At 47.7% G+C, this 17,761-nt stretch overlaps 1 protein-coding gene across 4 annotated transcripts in view; it reads right to left on the bottom strand.

The window, feature by feature from the left end:
* Window positions 1–248: 248 nt before the first annotated feature.
* VPS26C (VPS26 endosomal protein sorting factor C) overlaps window positions 249–17,761 on the bottom strand; it is a 48,618-nt gene continuing 31,105 nt past the window's right edge. The window contains exons 2-8 of one of the 4 annotated variants that reach the window (XM_065876611.1): window positions 15,020–15,163; window positions 13,770–13,919; window positions 8,071–8,151; window positions 5,906–5,980; window positions 4,019–4,169; window positions 3,584–3,736; window positions 249–331 (exon numbers count right to left, since the gene is read on the bottom strand). In XM_065876611.1, coding sequence (XP_065732683.1) covers window positions 249–331; window positions 3,584–3,736; window positions 4,019–4,169; window positions 5,906–5,980; window positions 8,071–8,151; window positions 13,770–13,919; window positions 15,020–15,163 — 837 coding nt within the window. The remainder of the gene's footprint in view (window positions 332–3,583; window positions 3,737–4,018; window positions 4,170–5,905; window positions 5,981–8,070; window positions 8,152–13,769; window positions 13,920–15,019; window positions 15,164–17,761) is intronic. The other 3 variants (XM_065876613.1, XM_065876612.1, XM_065876615.1) reach the window with 3 other exon arrangements.

Genomic DNA, 17,761 nt, shown 5'->3' on the forward strand with positions numbered 1-17,761 from the left:
GCTCTGAACCTAAGAAGGTGCAGGTTGGTCAGGAGTCACAGGAAATTTACTCTCTGGGAAACGATCTTGCCAACGCCATGAAGAAATCCTGATGAATTTCAAAGGGAAGCTCTGACTAGAGGGGCCTCGAGGGAATAAGGAAGAAGGGTCAGACTCATTTCTGATACAGAACCATCAAGAGAGCGAGCTCGGTGCTGCTGGCTTCGGCTCCCGTAGGTCGGCACGGCTGCATCTCCCCCTGTTCTCGCCTACACCCTGCAGAGCTTCAGCGGGAAGTTCTCTGTGATGAGGTGCTCGGGGTGAAGCAGCACGACGACGTTCACCTCGAACTCTGCGAAGAGAAAGGACAGGCTTTATGCCCACCGGCCCGGAGCAGCGGGAACCAAGCACCAGCCCCGCCACGGGCGCAGCGAGCTCTCGACAGAGGGAGCTCCGGCCGCTGCGCGGGTTTGCACGTACGTCATCCCAAGCGTCCAGGAGAATCAGTGTGGATGCTACACTGGCGGGACTGCCTAAGTAAGCTGGTCTTCTCACCTTGGAACATGCTGTAAGGCCTCAGCTTCCCCAAACACTCTCCTTGTCCTTCGTCTTTACTACAGAGAATCTTCTAGAATCCTGTCAATTCACGTGTACTCTTTGGCTTTATTTTTACAGTTCCTACAGTTCTTAATGGGAGAGTGGACTCCAAACCGGCCCACCGCTGTCTGGGGACACGTCTCCCAGCCCAGGCAAGAAACAACGTTCAGAAACAGCAAGCAGTCTAACTGTAGCTCCTTTGGATACTGGTTGGTTTCCCTACAACACCTGTTCAAACATCCCTCTTTTACCTTTCAGCAAACAGGAGTCTTCTCCCCAGCTCTCCAGCCACTAAGGGTAAGCTTACTGACAGAAAGAGGGGCGTGCATGACGAGGGAGTCCCCGAAGAGAGTCCAGCCCGGGTCCCTCCCCAGCATGAAGAGCGAGGCGGGCAGCACTGCAGCGCAGGGCTCAGCTGGGGAAGGGGCTGGGGTAGTGCGTCCAGGACCCCGCCTGCGGCCCAAGGACAACGTCCCTGTGCGTGGCTTCACCTTCGCCAAGCATCAGCCGGGACGGGAGTTGTGCACCAGCAGTGCGCACCCTGTTCCTTTCCTTTCCGTTCCTTGACGGTGGTCATGCACTGCCACAGCCCCTGGCCCTGCCCAGCACCATCCCCATCCCTCCCCAGGTCCTCTAACCACCTCGCGGTACTCCCTGGTGGGGGGCACCGTAAGCTGGGCTGGAGGACGCCACGGGCCTGGCCGTGCACACGAAGCCCCCTGCGGTCAAGGCGAAGGGGTACACCCAGATGTGCGCCTAACGCAGGACGCGGGGCTCACCCCACCCGCACCTGAGACCCAGAGCCCGACCTCACCAGCCACGCGACAGCAACCCAGGGGCTATGAGAGGCTGTGGCGCTCAATGACCGTGGGCCACCTCCTCCCTGGGGGAGCCCCCCAGCTGACAGGGCGGCCACTGCACAAGCCCCCAAATAGACGAAACAGGAGCCACGAGGACAAAAGCATCAGTGATGTCTTGGCTGATGGGCTGAGGGCGTTATTTCTATGGAAGAATCACAGGCACCTCATTAAATCTTATATGGACACTTAGTAAGTCTGACAAACATAACACACAGAAAATAGAGGTGCCTAATGCATAGTATAGCAGAAAAAAATAATTTTTGGACCTTTTTTGAAGTTTATGTAGGAAAAACAAGTAGAGAAATCAACAGACAAGCTCCTCCTCAACTTCAAATCAAAGTACAGTCGACCTTTGAACAACGCCGACCCTGCACACGGCTGACAGTCCGCATAGAGTTTATGGGCCGCCCCTTATTCAGCAGTTCCTCCACAGCTGTTCTGCATCTGCAGATTCAACCAAGCACGGCTCACGCAGCACTGCAGTGTGTGCTCCCGAGTAAACACCCGTTTCAGAACACGGTGTGCAGCGTGGCAGGGAGCACCCCGGTGGGACGCGCGGGGCTGGCACGAGGCTGTGGCTGGGAGGCTCCTGGTGGCTGCAGGCACTGACTCTGCACTCGAGGCCCTGGGGCCTCTGGATTGTGTACAGTGGGCATATACCACCTACTCAATAACCATACACACTTTTTGAGAAAAAACATGGTACCTTGTCAGCTTGGGTCAAGTCTGACCCTATGTCATCTTCCAGCTGACTGTGCTCTGTATTCGGTGAACAGCTGGGTCTGTCGCCCTCATTTCTATTGACAAGGGTGTCCTGACCCCATTATGTTCTTGCTACAATATAACGTTTCAGATAAAGCACTCGAGGGCCCCACCGTATTAGACTGTGCTTCTAGCCTGCCGGGCTGACGGGGCTCACGCTCACACAAGGGCACAGCAAGGTCCGAGAAGCACCCCGTGATGCCAGGTGTGACCACCTTTCCCTCTCTTAAAACAAAGAGCATACACTCAACTTCGGTGATGAAATTCTACTTCCTTCCTTTTTTTTTTTTTTGGCTGTACCATGCAGTTCGCAGAACCTTAGTCCCCAGACCAGACACTGAATCTGGGCCACGGCAGTGAAAGCGCCAAGTCCTAACCACTGGACCGGCAGGGAGTTCCCTCTGCTTTCTTCAATTTTAAATTACATTATTTGTAATTATTTAAAGTAAAATCACAGTCTAAATAAAAAAAAAGATTGTCTCTGGACTAGTAATAATGTATGTTAGAAGATTTAGGGGGAATATGACATTAAGAAAACACATTGGGCTTAGGGACTGTGCTTCCATTTCTCAATGAAATGGGTATAAAAACAATCATTTACCAAAAGCCCCTTATTCTAGCTATTCACCAGTGAGCCTGCGCATGACACAGCCCGGGGACACTTCTGTGGTCTTTTGGTCAGTCTGCAGAAGGTTGTGTCAGCCAGGGCAGAGGCCCGAGGGTCCGTCCTGCTGTATCTCTGTGGTGGGGAGTAAGCTCGCCACTGAACTTCGTAAGCATGAACATTTTATTAGGATGAATGCACCATCAAAATACTTTATAAGAACACTTAAAACCACGGAAAGGTTCATAATATGAAGTGAAGGGAGGAAAAGCAGGATAGAAACCTGCATCTGTCACGTGATTCAGATCTTGTGGTCGAAATATCTACCCACGCATTCATGGACGCATTCATGGAAAATGACCAACACACCCTCAGCTGCTGGAGCTAAAGCCCTCGGGAAGATTACCGTTCACACTGGGCTGTCTCAGGTCTCGCGTCTCCGTCAAATGCCAGCCCATCAGGGAGCTGACCTGACTTCCTCATGCACCCGGCCGGCTGGTCCCTGGCTGAGTTAGTGTCCTTCACAGAGCTCATGGTCACCTACCCAGCCCACGCTGTCTCCCTGGTGGGGGCGGGGGGGGGGGGCGGGCGACACAAGTTCCTTGGAGCCGGGACTGCTCACCGGGGGACCCTCAGCGCCAAACAGCTGCTCTGCCTGCGTTTTTGTTGAGTGACCGAAGGACTGGGTGCTCTGGGCTGCATCTGACCCCAGCAGACCAGCAGGCCTGTCCCTCCGGTGGCTGCACCCCTCCTGGGGGCACCCCAAGGGCAGCACACGTACCCACTTTGAAGTTGGTGGTCTCCAGTGTCGGGCAGGTGAAGAGCCGGGGGAAGACCATGTATATGGGGACAGAGAGGCCCCGACACACGTCCCCGTCGGCGATCTGAATGTTCTGAATCTCTGTGGCATCGCGGGCGTACCCTTCTGCACAGCCTGGAGCAGGGAGAAAGCATCACGCGGTCAGAACACAGCAAACGTCCAAACAGGCTGAGCCACAGGCCCTGCGTGAGTCTAGGAGAGCCTGCATCAGCCCACTCACCTGCTCTCCCCCCGCCTCTGCAGGATTCTGGAGTCCTCCCTCCCTCCACATCCCACGCTCCTCAAACATACGTTTCTTGGAATCGAGAGGTGAGCTCGTGGCTAAGGGCTGGCGGCAGCGGGGGCAGGGAGGATGGAGGGGAAGAACGGGAGACGGGGACGGAGGGGGGACCTTACCGCAGGTCTCCACGCGCACCAGCTGCAGCTCGATGCTTTTGATGGCGGCCTCCGAGCTCTCCACCACCAGCTCTCCCGTTAGTGGCTGTGTGATAACACAGTTGGTCGAGTTGAGATGTCCTCTGATGAGAAATTTGGGGAGCAAGGCTCTCTAAAACAAGATAAAAACAGACACATCAGGAGTGGGCGGTGCCAGGAGAAGGTACTCAAGTCACTTTGGTACAAATAAAAACTGAAAACAGGGTCAGATAATTTTTATAAAATCCACTGGGACCCTGGTTTACAAAATGGGAAGAAAGGTACAACAGTACTTACATTTTCTGTCAACTTAAGTAACAGACTGAATTATTCAACAGCTATATACAGACGTAAGGCACCTGATGTTGCTGGCACAGAATGACTAGCTCTCTCACAGAAGCATCCTGATTGCCTAGATCAGGTGTGGAACACTCCTTCTCACCAAGGACACGACATAAAAATGTCTAAAGAAGTTGCTGACAGTGTTTAAGGACAACCAGTCACCAAAAGGAAAAAAAGAGGTTTTAAAAAGATAATCAATTTTTAAATGTTCCCAATTATGCAATTTTGAAAAGCCAAGACATTAACCTTATTTCAAGGAAATTTAAAGAGAACAATTTTCTTCAATGCTTGACTAAAAAACCTATGGACCTTTTCTCTTCAGACAGAGGAAAATGGTCATGGGTGAGTAACGATGCCATGGGAAAAACAGAACTAAAGAGTTAGAGACATCTATCCTAGTAGTCTTTCCTATGGCTGTGTCCCAGTTACTGCAGGTAATTCAGAGTTTAGAACACCACTGTCCAACAGAAACATAATGGAAACCACAAATGTGAAGCAACTGTGTAATTTAAAATTTTCTAGTAGCCACATTAAAAAAGGAGATGGAAACAAGTAAAATTAATCAATATATCCAAAATATTATCAATTCCACACATCATCAGTATTTTACAGTTATGAATGATGTTTTACATTCTCTTTTTCATACCGAGTCTTTGAAACCCAGTCAGTATCTCACCCTGAATCTCATCTCGATCTGACCAGCCCCACCTCAAGGGTCAGTGGGTCATGCGTGGCTGGTGCCTGTACTGGAGGTCAAGAGCAAGGGCACTCTGTACCTGGTAGCCCCCAAAGGCAAAGAACTCTAAAAAAAGTCGTAATTCAAGACAGAATTCTAAAAAAAACTGAAAGAGGCTATTTGTTTAGAAAAAGGAAAAGCAGTAGCAGTTCCCATTAAAATTCTCTTAGGCAACTGCATGTTTCCAATCAAGGTTCAAATTCCTGAGAAGAAAATCTGACTGGCCTACTGGGGTCACTGCTCCAGAAACCAGAGAAGGGAGAGATGTTCAATGGATTTCTGAAAGGCTCCCCATGACACACCCCCACCTCAGCTGTGCCTCTCGCAAGATGAAGCCAGTAATCCTCCCAAATTGGCCTTTGACCCGACCCCAGTCAGGAGGGTCCAGGGAGCAGAATGCAGGGTTAGGATAGGGAGGAAAAGCCACGTCCACAAAAGACAAGTGACCAAGGGCCCAGCTGAAAAACCAGGGTATGCGGCCCCCCTGACAGGCAGTGGCAGCTCCGGGGCTCAGGGGAGGGGGTCTCTGGCCACAGTGCAATAAAACTGGGAGAAGACAGTAAAAAAGTATAAACATATACCCTCTCTTTTAAAAACCATCCTTCTGCTAAGTAGTTACCGAATTTAAAAAGAAAGTAAAATTGAAAATACAGACTATTTCGGGTAGAGACAAAAATTTCCTCTTACTGATGACTTGATACCCAAGTAAAGAACAGGAGGGCAACAGTCTGTCAGTGGGATCCGGTTACTAAGAAAGCCTCCCTGGCACTGGCGTGTAAGGAACACGTTACCTCTTTGACATTCTGTAAGGTTTCAGGCGTGACAGTGAAGGCCACGGGACTCGGAGTCAGTTTCCGCTTCTGAGGCTACAAGAGGAGGAGAAACCAAACTCAGCAGAGAGTCCACAGGTCAGACTTGCCTTTCCCCATTTAAGGAAACACAAGGTAGCATCGTGAACCAGGAAGACCTTGGCACTAAGAGGCAGGACGCTTGGATTCTAAACACAGTTCAGCCAAGAAACAAGGAAGGCTGTGTGCTGTCCAAGGTCCTCATCCCCATGACTCAGTTTCCTCATCTGTAAGATGAGGGCAGGCTTCTTAGTCTCTAAGGTCCCTTTCAGGTCCAGAATTTAAAAACAGAGCAGTATTGTTGGGAGACATTTATTCTGAACCTCTTTCTGAGAATAAAAGCCACTGAATCGGCACCACGACCCTGTGCAGAGCTGTTACCAGCCCTGGTCCCACTTCACAGATGACAGTGAGGCACAGAGGGCTCAAACGGTGGCTCAAGCATGGGGCAGAGCTGAGGTCCAAACCCAGGCAGCCTGGCTCCAAGGCCGGTGCAGTTAGCCACTCAGCTGTACAACTGTCTACCAGGAAGAATCACACCTATAACGTAGTTATATGTTAGCATAATTAATTATATGTTGCCGTAATTAGTTAACAAGGATAGTCTCCACATTACATACGTGCAGAATCCATCAGTACAGCCAAGCTTCACGGGGCCTGCCCAGTGTCATTTACTCATGGGCTGGGGCCCAAAGGCCACTGACGCCCAGATGGCCGGGGAGCCGTGGAGGAGAAAGGGTACCGACCGATTTGCCAAGTTCACTCACTCACCAAAAGCTTATTCTAGGAAACATTCTTCCTGAATATATTCTTTTTACTAATAGGTTCATGAACGTGTTCTTTAGAGAATAATGTATTCCTCCTCACAGTATACAGAGGAGTATGTAACTTCATGTGCTACAGGTCACAGCATGGTTTGGCTTCTAGTGAAATCAGTCCCGAAGGCTCTTGAAGGCCGAGTGCGGGCGGACCCCCAGGAGCAGTGAGGAAGCCCGAGCTCTGCGGCCACCCGTGGGCCGGGGGCCAGGGTCTGCGGGCCCAGCTCTGGGCGGGGGGCTGGGTTTGGGCTCATTCTTCTTCACAAAGTTGGAGGCGCTTTTTATTTAGCACGTAAAATGGCAGGTGACTTTTTTAGGGGATAATCTACATGAGAAAGAGTTTTTTTGCTTCACTTTGAAAACCCTTGATGGAAAAAGGGAGACTATCCATCTAAATCAAGTTAACTTCCAAAAAGGATAAATATTTTCATCATATTTTACATAAAATATTGTATCACTGAAAGAAATACTTAACACTATGATTATTAAAAATTTATAAACAGGGAAACTACAAATATTGGAAATCCTAAAAAGTCATAAAAATGATGCAAGGGCATCAGTGATTTTGCCGATCTTATGCACAAGAAATCTGTCTTACATTTTCACTTAATCATCACTAAAAGATACCCATGGACATTTCATCATAGTGTAAAAGGCCCTGCCCCAAAGGACCTGGAGAGGCTGAGACACAGGGGAATCCAGGGCTGTGGGCACAACTACTCACCACCACGTGTCACCTGCAGCCCTGGCACGTGAGAGAAGTTTTTAAGGACACTCTGTCACTACAAAGTACTAGCAGAAGGTGTCAGGAGAGGCTCCCCACCCCGGCCCGAGCAGCCCTGCATGTTCTTGCTGTACAGGCCGAGAATGCAAGGCCCTGGCCTTCTCTCCCTGTCTGGGCCATTTCCCCCAGCTGTTCGCTGAAGCTGCCTTGAGGGACGAGGTGAGTCTCCCTCCAGGACAAAGAGCAGGCTTGCTCACTGCCTGCTGTAACAAAGGCGGATTCCCCAGCTTGGGGCTCCGCAGCTGAGGCACAAACCCCTCAGGTGCAGCGCCCCTTTGGGCCGTGGCGTCACCCCACAGGGCTCTGGCCCAGGGGAATGACACACACGCTGACACCAGCCATGCCGGGAGAAATCCAGTCCCCTGTCTCTAACCCAGGAGTCCAGAGTCTCTCCCCAGCATCCACGGAACACTACCAGGCTAACTTATTGCTTGTAAGTGGGGTCCAGTCCCAGACCCCACAGAGGATTCCTATGACTGAGCCCAGAGCCCCCGAGTGCGGCTTACAGCAGAGTGGACGATGAATTCACAGGTCTTGGTCAAGTCCTTGGCCAGCAGGGACCGCCTCATGTCACAGCGCAGGGTATACTGGAGGGAAAGGCAGAGGAAAATACATCCTTTCAGATGGTTTGCTTTCATCCTGGAATTTCATCCTGGAATTTCTTACAAAGAGGCAAGTTGGAGGGAAACTTTGTCCAACTAATGTGTTAAATGAAATTAATATACATAATGAGGGGAGTTAACGCTCAGAACAAAAACAGTGCTATTAAAAAAACACTTTAAGGTTATTCCTCAGCCCATTCCCACGGCCATTCTGTAGCTGGACCCCCTGGAATACAGGTGCAGAGCCTCCCCTGTAACACAGGACAGACCAGAGAGGCAGAGCAGGAAGGGCAGGCCTGGAGCAGCAGCTCGCTCACACCCGGTCCTCTGCCTTACCGGGCGAGCCCAGACAAGGAGCACAGCTTCTCTGAGCTTCGGCTTCCTGCTCGCTAACACTACCTTAGTGAGGACCCAGCGAGGTAATGTGTGATAAGCCAAGGCCTGGCACACAGCAGCTCTGGGTAAAACGGCTGCTGTTTTGTAGTAAGGACGAGAAAACACAGGCAGCAGGACTGCAAACCCCTGGATGGCATCTAGACTTCACAGGCCAACCTGGGAGATGTGGGTCAGCCCCCGACTCGCTCTCACTCGCTGCGTTCTCTGCACGGACGGCACCGCGCTGGGTGCCGGCGCAAGGGCAGAGCTGCGCCCCATGTGGGGAAGGGAAGCGATGCTAGTGACAGTGCTGAGTCCTGGAGCCCAGGCCTCCAGGGCATCTCAAAATGAGCTCTTCATATCTTAACCTTAGGAGGAAAAAAGAGGGGAAAGTCTTTGCAAAATTGTCATTTTAGAAAATTCAAATGTATGCAAACGTAAAGAGAAGCATATAAGAAGGAAGCCCCAGATCCGTCAGCCAGCTTCCCCAACGGCCAGTCCTGTTCTTCCCCTCGGCCCTCCCCCATTGGCCAGCAAAGACGTATCCTGCGAGCAAAAGAACGTGGACAGGAAAGGGATGGAGCATCACGCTTGCTTTGAACTTGGCCGTATTCAACTCCTCTGCTGTCCCTGTGCTGTCCTTCTGAACTAGCCACTGCCGGTGCACCTGCTGCAATGGGCCCTGAGCCGAAAGCGTGGCTTCACCCGGGACTGTCCCTTCACATCCCTGTCCACGACAGACTGTGTGGTAACAAAACTCTACAGCACGATCACCGTCTTAATGTTAATCTTAAACAAAAAATCACAGAACGTATGTTGGATAAAGTGAGCTGTTGTTTTAATCGTCCGAGAAAAACATTAAAATAATTTGTAGAACTGGAACTATATGCACAGTTGAGTCAAGAAGCTACAACTATTATGACCAATCTGTCCACGTTAAACAAGAAGCTGCTATGTACTTAAGGTACTCCTGGGAGATTAAAACAAAGAAAAAAAGAATCAACCTTTGTCTGCAAGGGCCTTCATATATATATACAGAGATATAGATGTTCTCCATCGAGATTTCAATCTGGTCTCCCCAACCAGACAAGCTCAGCGAGGGCTGTACCATATATGTATACGCTATGTTTGTGTGTATAACGTACAATATATACATGCACGTATGCACGTCCATTGTCTCTCTCCTGTACGGCCCACACGCCGCCTAGAAGAGGCAGCGTTTTATTCGGGCTTTGCCTGGTCTCCTTGATGGTTTTCCCGATGGGAACGTCCCTTCCTCATTTTCAGTCTCAGGGCTTTGGGCGGGGCTGATTTCCCCCCATCCCACAGGGGTGTGGAAGTGACCAGAAAGGCAGGACTGTTGCTGGGCCACGGGAAACAGTCCCTTCTGCTGGGGCTGCCAGGCCAGGAGATTGTAAGCCTGTGGCCGCCGGCCAACAACCAGCTTCACCCCCGAGAACACCGAGCTGGGGGCTGACCGGTGCCCGCCCTGGCCTAGACGGTCCCCTGGAATTGAGAGTTCCATGATCCAATATCCCTTTTTTGGCTAAGCCAGTTTGAGCTGGATTTCTATAACTTGCAGATGAGAGAGTGTGAGTAACGGGCACCAACTTTTGGTCACTGAAGGTTTTTAAGTGTGAAAGCAATAATTAGTAATATAAGGCAGCTGGTGGTAAGTGGGGGGAAGGGGAGAAAGATGGAGAAAAGAGGAAAAACACTGAGATTATGTTTTAGGAATTGTGTTAAGTTCTTAAATTTTTTTTCTTTTTTTTTTTTGGCCACACAGCACAGCTTGTGGGATCTTAGTTCCCGGACCAGGGATGGAACCCGTGGCCCCTGCAGTGGAGGCACGGAGTCCTGACCACTGGACCGCCAGGGAAGTCCCACGTTAAGTTCTTTCACATGTACTTTCTCAATTAATTCTGATAACACAAATGTAAGAACTGTTGACAAAATATAAGGATAGTCACCACTAAATCATTTATTTAATCATTCAGAAAATATTTACTTGGCATGTTCTATGAGCCAGGCACTACCCTAAGTACTTCACACCAAGGCCGCGTCAACCCCCCAGGAAGAGGGGTCATGAAGGCTGCTTGGGGTCACAGAGGTGGGATCTGAATTTATACCTGCCTGCCTGCTGCTGAAACCCACGCTCTGAATCTTTACGCAATACTGTAACTCCAGCCCAGATCCATCTGCTGCAAAGCCCTGGATCTTTTCGCTCTATCATGATCCTTCCCAGTTATTAAGGAGTGATCTACACGGTGTGAGCTACAGGAGGTCAGAGGGGGTCAGGAGGGTCAGACTTGAGCAGGGCTCCAAGAGGAGGTGCAAGATTCGATCTTTTTTTTTTTTTTTTTTTAATGGATGCGCAGCATGCAGGACCTTAGTCCCCCGACCGGGGATGGAACCCGTGCCCCCTGCAGTGGAAGTGTGGAGTCTTAACCACTGGACCGCCCGGGAACTCTCAAGATTTGATTTTCTCGACTGTCAGTAAACACAGGACAGGAACGAGGAAAGAAAACGCGTGTCAACAGATTTAAAGCAGACTCCTAGAAAGGAGTCTGTCAACAGGAGGACTACCATCTCTACCATTTGATTCTGAACACACAATTTCAGCAGACATGTTGGTACTGCTGTATTTTGTGTTTTATAGTATAAAACCTTGCTAGTATGGCCACAAGAGTAAAACAACCATAATAAAACTTCCCCGTGATTTAAACAACTTTTAAAGGAAAAAGTGGCTGCACAGGGGACGACTAGAAAGACTGCCAGCTTCCTGTATGCTCTATCTACTAACAAGGATGAGAAATGGATGCAGGATGGCTGAGAAGAAGAATCAGAGCAAATAGGATCAAGCCCTCTAAGAAGTCCCAGGAGTCCAGCCCCTGCAAGCTGACAATTTAATACCGGCTACATTTTAAATCCTTTATTCTGTCTTATGATTTTTCCTGTTTTTACATTATGTTACTACAACACAGTTCAGAGGATAAACGCAACATGTCTTTGCACCCGTATAATCTGAGAAAGATGTTATTAGGGCTCAACAACAACACTTTCTATCCCAAGTCACACACCCGGGACTCTTCACGGGAAGCTCGATAAGCGATGGCACTGAGAAGGTGACACCCGGTGTGGCACCTCTCTGCAGGGCACCTGCGCCACTGTCCAACAAGGAGGGTAGAAAAAGCCCCATCTAGAGACTGAGTGAATGAGTGAACCGATGAATGAAAAAGAGATCAAGAAGCTATAATCCTAGTTTCTCTCAAGAAGTATATTTCTCAAAAGAAGCAATGACAATTGAATAAGAGCCGAGAATTTGATGATATTGGGGAATTTTTATTCATTCTGATAGCTGTGAAAGTAGTTAACTGGGATTATGTGGAAGAATGTCCCTATGTTTTGGTGATAGATATTGAAGTATTTTGAAACGAACTGTCAAGATTCTGTAACTAACTTTGAAATGATTCAGAAAAAAAATAAATACAGATGAAACAAAGGTGGCAAAATTCTAATAAATGTTGAATCTAGTGATAAGTGTAAGGTGACAAGCTCTTATAAATTTGAGGTTGAGAAGACATCTCTATACGTTTTCAGAAATTTATGAGATATCTGGGGAGGTGCAGAATTCCAAGTTGTAGCCTTCTGAGGTTAACCCTCAAAGCGGTAAAATCTGATGACCAAAATAAAGGGGGTCGGGGTGATTATTTACCTTACTAAAGAATTAACCACATGTTGACTCTTCTGCATTTTAACTAGTTTCCAACTTACCCACAGCTACACAGGAACCCAAGTTTTGTATGTATATCTGTCTGGTTTCTTGTCAATATTTGGAAAAGGGTGAGATTTCCAATTTTATTTTAAACAAATTAATCTTTTAACAAGAGTGATCAACACAGGAAAAGAAAGTGACAAGTAAGAAGTATGACCACAGAAAGCCTGACGTTATTCTCTTCCGTTTCTAACGAATATACGCTTCTGTTGCTAAGTGAGCAGCATCAAAGAACGACTGTGCGGGTGAAGCAGGGTGATGCTGACTCCGGCAAGAGAATACAAATAATTTTGAAAATGCGACGTTTGAGATATTTTCAGTCTCGCTAAAAATTAAAAAGGCAATACTTTCTTTCATGGTGAAAGTATTCCCAGCCTAGAAAGCTGGTCAGAGGATGCGGGTCTCTACAGCAGCGATCTGTATGTCTATGCAAGGGGTCTCCTTTGAAGCTAGACACTTTACTGTCACTTCTTATGAGCTGCCCAAAGCCTTCAGTATATTTATTGCCTGAAACAGGTGCACCGATAACAAAGGACTAGAAAAGTTTTTCTTTACAGAAAGGTATTTATTGCGATAGAGTACATCATACTACATGAGTTTCTTCTTGACCGATCTCTTAGGCCATACATAAAACTCATATACAGACAAACCTTTGGTTAAACTCTCACAAGTGTTTGGAGGATTTCTATTTTAAGAGTGCTACATTTTAAGCAGGGGAATGGTCTCTACCAAGACCAAATTATCAGCTAAAAATTAATAAATCAAAAAATTTCCTAACTGCCAGCCCTCTTGCACATACGTAAGACAAAATACTTTTGTCTCATCCAGCAGGGAACCGCTGCAAGGCTGATAACACAAAAGTACCTTTCTTTCCGCTGAATCAAGGAAAGGCTCTCCTTCTCTCGCTCTGAGTCATGACTCCAAACTGCCCCTGAGACAACAATAGGGACTGTGAAAGAACCCTGAACCAGCGGAGGTAGACGGGAAGTCATAAATCCACTTCCCCCTCATTTACAAGGTTTGTTCAATAAAGAATACAAGCCTATGTCAGAGCAGGAGCCTTTGGGTATGAAACAAAGAGATATTTATACATATAAAATAGAAAAGTTAGTGCGGGTGCCAGAGAGAAGTGAGGGCACGTCTACTACCAACAATAAAAGCAACCCTTACAGTGTCAGCGTGGCCTGAACAGAGCCTCAAAGAAACAACGGAATTTTGGAAAGAAGCTACAGCTTGGGTCCTCCTAGATCCCCATCAAAGATAATGGTCATACATAAAATATGTTCTGCAGGGCCAAATGAGAAATCAACACAGAATATACATGGGAGGGCTCAGCAGTAAATAGAGTATTAAATTCTTGGGTCCGCCTATGAACTTTCAGTGAGAGAAAGACCAAGCTGTTTTGCAGAAGAAAAGTTGTGAAGTCAGCTTCACGGGATAAGGAAACGCTCACCTGGATGTTGACAAACACGCCGTGGTAAGTCTCATACAGGACTCTGTTACCCTTCACATGCAGAGGAAATTCGAAAGGAATTTCTGTTCTGCCGCTGGGAAATTTACCTGGTTTCACCATTTCGATGGTGCTGTTGATAATCTGGATGGGCTGTAAAGAAAACCCAAGTCAGTCCATCAACAAGCACTTCTTGATGCACTTTCTTTCACGTTACTGCGTCTATTAAATAATCTCCTGAGACACCACACCCCAGCCCTCAGCCGCTACCATCCTGGTGCCCTGTCAGCGGTGAGTTGGCCCAAGGTCTCTGGTTCATTTGCAGGACTGGATGCTTAGGCGTTTGGTGCACAGTAGGAAGTGAACTGATATACTTCCCTCCCTTAACCCGAAGTATCTCAGTTGACTGTCCTAACGACCCTTCCGGTGGGCACCTCCACCTTCAGAGTGAAGCAGACGTGCCCGGCACTTGGCAAGGTGCGGGGCCCTCTCGCAGCCCAGGGCACCCGTGCAGGCCTCCTCGGCTGGGCCCTTGGAGGGAAACAGTACTCACACTTGGAACCTGCCTAAAAGGCAGGTGTTACACCTTACTTAGTTAAGGTACTCTAAGTCATTGATTTACAATCACTCTGAGAAAATCCACAGCTTCTGAAGTGAGTCTCTAAGTGTTGATGGAAGAAAATAAGAAAACTGTGGAAAAACCTGAGAAGGTCCTGAATCTGAATACTCTTAATGAACCTTTCTTTCCTCTCAACTCTTTCCCCTTCAAAACTTAAAGAGTTAATAATATGTCCTTCAGGAAAAGGAAACTATAAGTATAGAAAAAAGACTTCACTTTCTAGAACACAGAACTTTAAGTGACAGAAAAGAATGGCTCTACCCGCATCTTACCTGCATGCCATATCCAACAGCAGCTGGATTAAAATAACAGTTAAAAGAACAGTTTTGTTTCAGGAAGGTAAGTGCCAGAAGGCCCAGGCACAGCTTCTCAGAGAGCTCTCGTCTCCTTAATGGCTGAAATTAGTCCCCCCCTAATCCTATCTAATGGGAATAAAAACAAGCAGACTTTCAATAACAGAATATATTCAAAATCAAAACATCTGAATGTTTTTTCAGTTTGATTAGTAAATAGTAAAAGCATGACTACCACCATTCCTTGCAAAATAGCGACAAATAACAAGCCAGACAGCAAGTAAAAACCACCACAGACGTTTGAAAAATGAACTAAAAACGTGCAACGCTAGCATTCTTACCTTAACAGAATTATAGAATGCTTCGAACACACCCACACTCTTGGCACTGAGTTGGAGGTTCACGGTTCCTTCCACTGTCAAGGAGACTCCCTGGTGCTGGACCGAATCCTTCCCAGATACGACCACCACCCCGGAGAGCATTTCCTGGGGGAGGGGAGACAGCCACCCAACACATTAGCACGGCTCCTTCATCCACCTGGTTTACTAGCAAAGTCAGCCTCCGTAACCATCAATTTGTTCAAAGATGCAGACACTCATTGAGTGCTTATCACAGACCAGATGCCTGGATACCAGGATGGGGAAGGGCCAGCCCTGGGGGATCCCGGGGGAACGGGGGTGGGGGGTGGGGGGGGGTGGCGAGGAATCTCATCCCATCACCGCCTTCCGGACACACCTTTGTTCCCGCTGGAGAATCCAAACAAATGTCTGATTTCAAAAGGGCAAAGAGAAGGGCCTGGGGGAAAGGCAGATTCACAGACCGTTACACAGGAGCACGTATGATCTCCTCAGAAGGAATATGACACAATAAGAGCCTTTTCTTTAGGTTCTTCCTCAATTATGCCGACTAAGATGATGACACACTGTCAAACGCATGAGCAACTGAGCACGGCTGCTGGCCGGTGTCCTCTGCCCAGAGAGCCTGGTGGGGGGCCTGGAGGTCGTGGATACACCACCCGACGGCCACACGGCCCTTCACTAAGCCCCCAGCCCCTCTGTGTCCTGCTTCCTGCTGGTGGACAGTCGAGCCCAGATTTCCCTGGTTCATGAATCATTTAAGAAAGACTTCACAACAGAGCATCCATTCACATCCATTCACTTCTCTGGAGATAATCACTGAGTCACAGAATATGGACATTAACTACATTCCTTCCTGTCACCGTGGGCTTGCCAGTCTCAAGTTGCGACTGGGGTTTGCGTGGAACAGGAAGTTGAGAAGATTAGCACCAACCAAAGGAAATCCACAATAAACACAAAACAACGTGTTTCTGAAATGACCTCGAGAAATGGTTTGTGACTGTTCTCAAATGGTAATGTGATGGCAGAACTGTTGACAAAAAGACGAAAAAAAGAAAAACAGCAAAAATTAAAAATGGCCCCACAAAGCAATTATACCCCAAAAGAGATGTTAAAAAAAAATGGCCCCACAGATCAAAGCATTTAAAAAATCTGTCCTCCTGGCATTTAAATCTGTTTACCTTTTATTTTCTCTAGTCATCTGGTGAAAAAACTTTCACCAAGTTCTTACATTATGTGAAATTTTGGGAGCGGGGACTATTCTATGTCCCTTAAATATGCTAAGTATTTTGGCTTTGTTTCCCATTCCCCATCCCAAAGCGCTGAAGTCTAAATTAAACAAACACTCTCAGCTCCCTTTTAAGCAGAATTCAAGGGGTAGAACTCATTTTGTTCTTAACATAAGAAGCTCGTAAGAGAATTTAAATGAAAACCCTTCTGAAATACTAATTTTACTTTTAAATTTAATTAAAATTAATTCTATTAATTTTTGTACAACCTAAATGAAATTTTAAAATCTAATTTTTAAGAATTTAAAGCCACTAGTATATTTTAAGAAATATGCTTTACTAGTATGTCCCAGAATTAAAATCAGAGAAAACAATTCATGAACTTTATCAATTAAACAACACAATAGTACTTGGTTCTGCTTCTACTTAATTGTAATGTATTCAGTTAATCTCATGGGAACAGGATCTGGGTTGACCACTGAATACCATATTATAATCACGACATCAATAGAACTGTTTCCTTCCTTTAATCCCTATGGCATAAGAAGGAAAAAGCAGTGAAGTATCCTGGAAATTAGCAGAGTAAATATTTTATGATTCTTTTGTCATTCCTTGATTTCAATTAAGAAATATAGTAGAGAGAATAAAAAATTAATATAATATTTGCTGATAAATTAGGCATTCTAACAATACACAGGTCCATTCAATTCCTACCAACATAAGAAAGATAAAGAGTTAGTCCAAGTACAACCCACGGAGCCAAGAATTTTAAAACAGATATTTCAACAAAGAGTTAAGACCCATGGTAAGAAGACGACTGACACTTCTTTGTTTTTTTAAATTGAGGTATAATCGACATACAACACTGTATTTGTTTTAGGTGTACCAGACAATTCTTGGTTAATCCTGGTGAGAGAGGAGAGAATAACTTGTATAACTGAAATTAACGAGAACCCAAGACCTCACCAAGAACTTCCCGCTCAGACTTCCACCTAGAAGGCTCAACAGGGAGAAAAGATCAGGGCCGTGGACAGCGAGGGTACCTCGCTGGTACCGTGACGTGATAAGTGGGGTCCCTCACTGAGGGACCTGATTTCAAAGAGGAGGCCCTCCTGGACGTAAGGATGACAATGAACCCCGGAAACAATGTACAGCGTGTGCTGATTTTCGGGGGGAGAAGAGCCATGGCTTTTGTCACATCAGCAAGGAGGCCCTTGCCCTGAGAAAGGTTAAGAAACAGAGAGAGACGCAGACCCCGCACTCGTGTGCGTGCAGCCGACACGAGGAGACAGATCCCAGCGCTCTGGCCCGCCCGTGTGGCCCTCAGCGGGGACCCGCAGCCGCCACACTCCCACCAGCATCGGCAGAAGCCGGGCCCTGGGGGGGTGCGGCCCGCGCGCGCCCTGCCCGCGGCCAGCCCGCAGCAGGGGGGCTCCAGGCTCTGCCCGGAGGAGCCGAGTCCAGAGGAAGGCCTGGAACCCCGGCACCAGAGCCAAAC

The sequence above is a fragment of the Phocoena phocoena genome, chromosome 4 (assembly GCF_963924675.1).
Source record: "Phocoena phocoena chromosome 4, mPhoPho1.1, whole genome shotgun sequence".
Classification (NCBI taxonomy): Eukaryota; Metazoa; Chordata; class Mammalia; order Artiodactyla; family Phocoenidae; genus Phocoena; species Phocoena phocoena.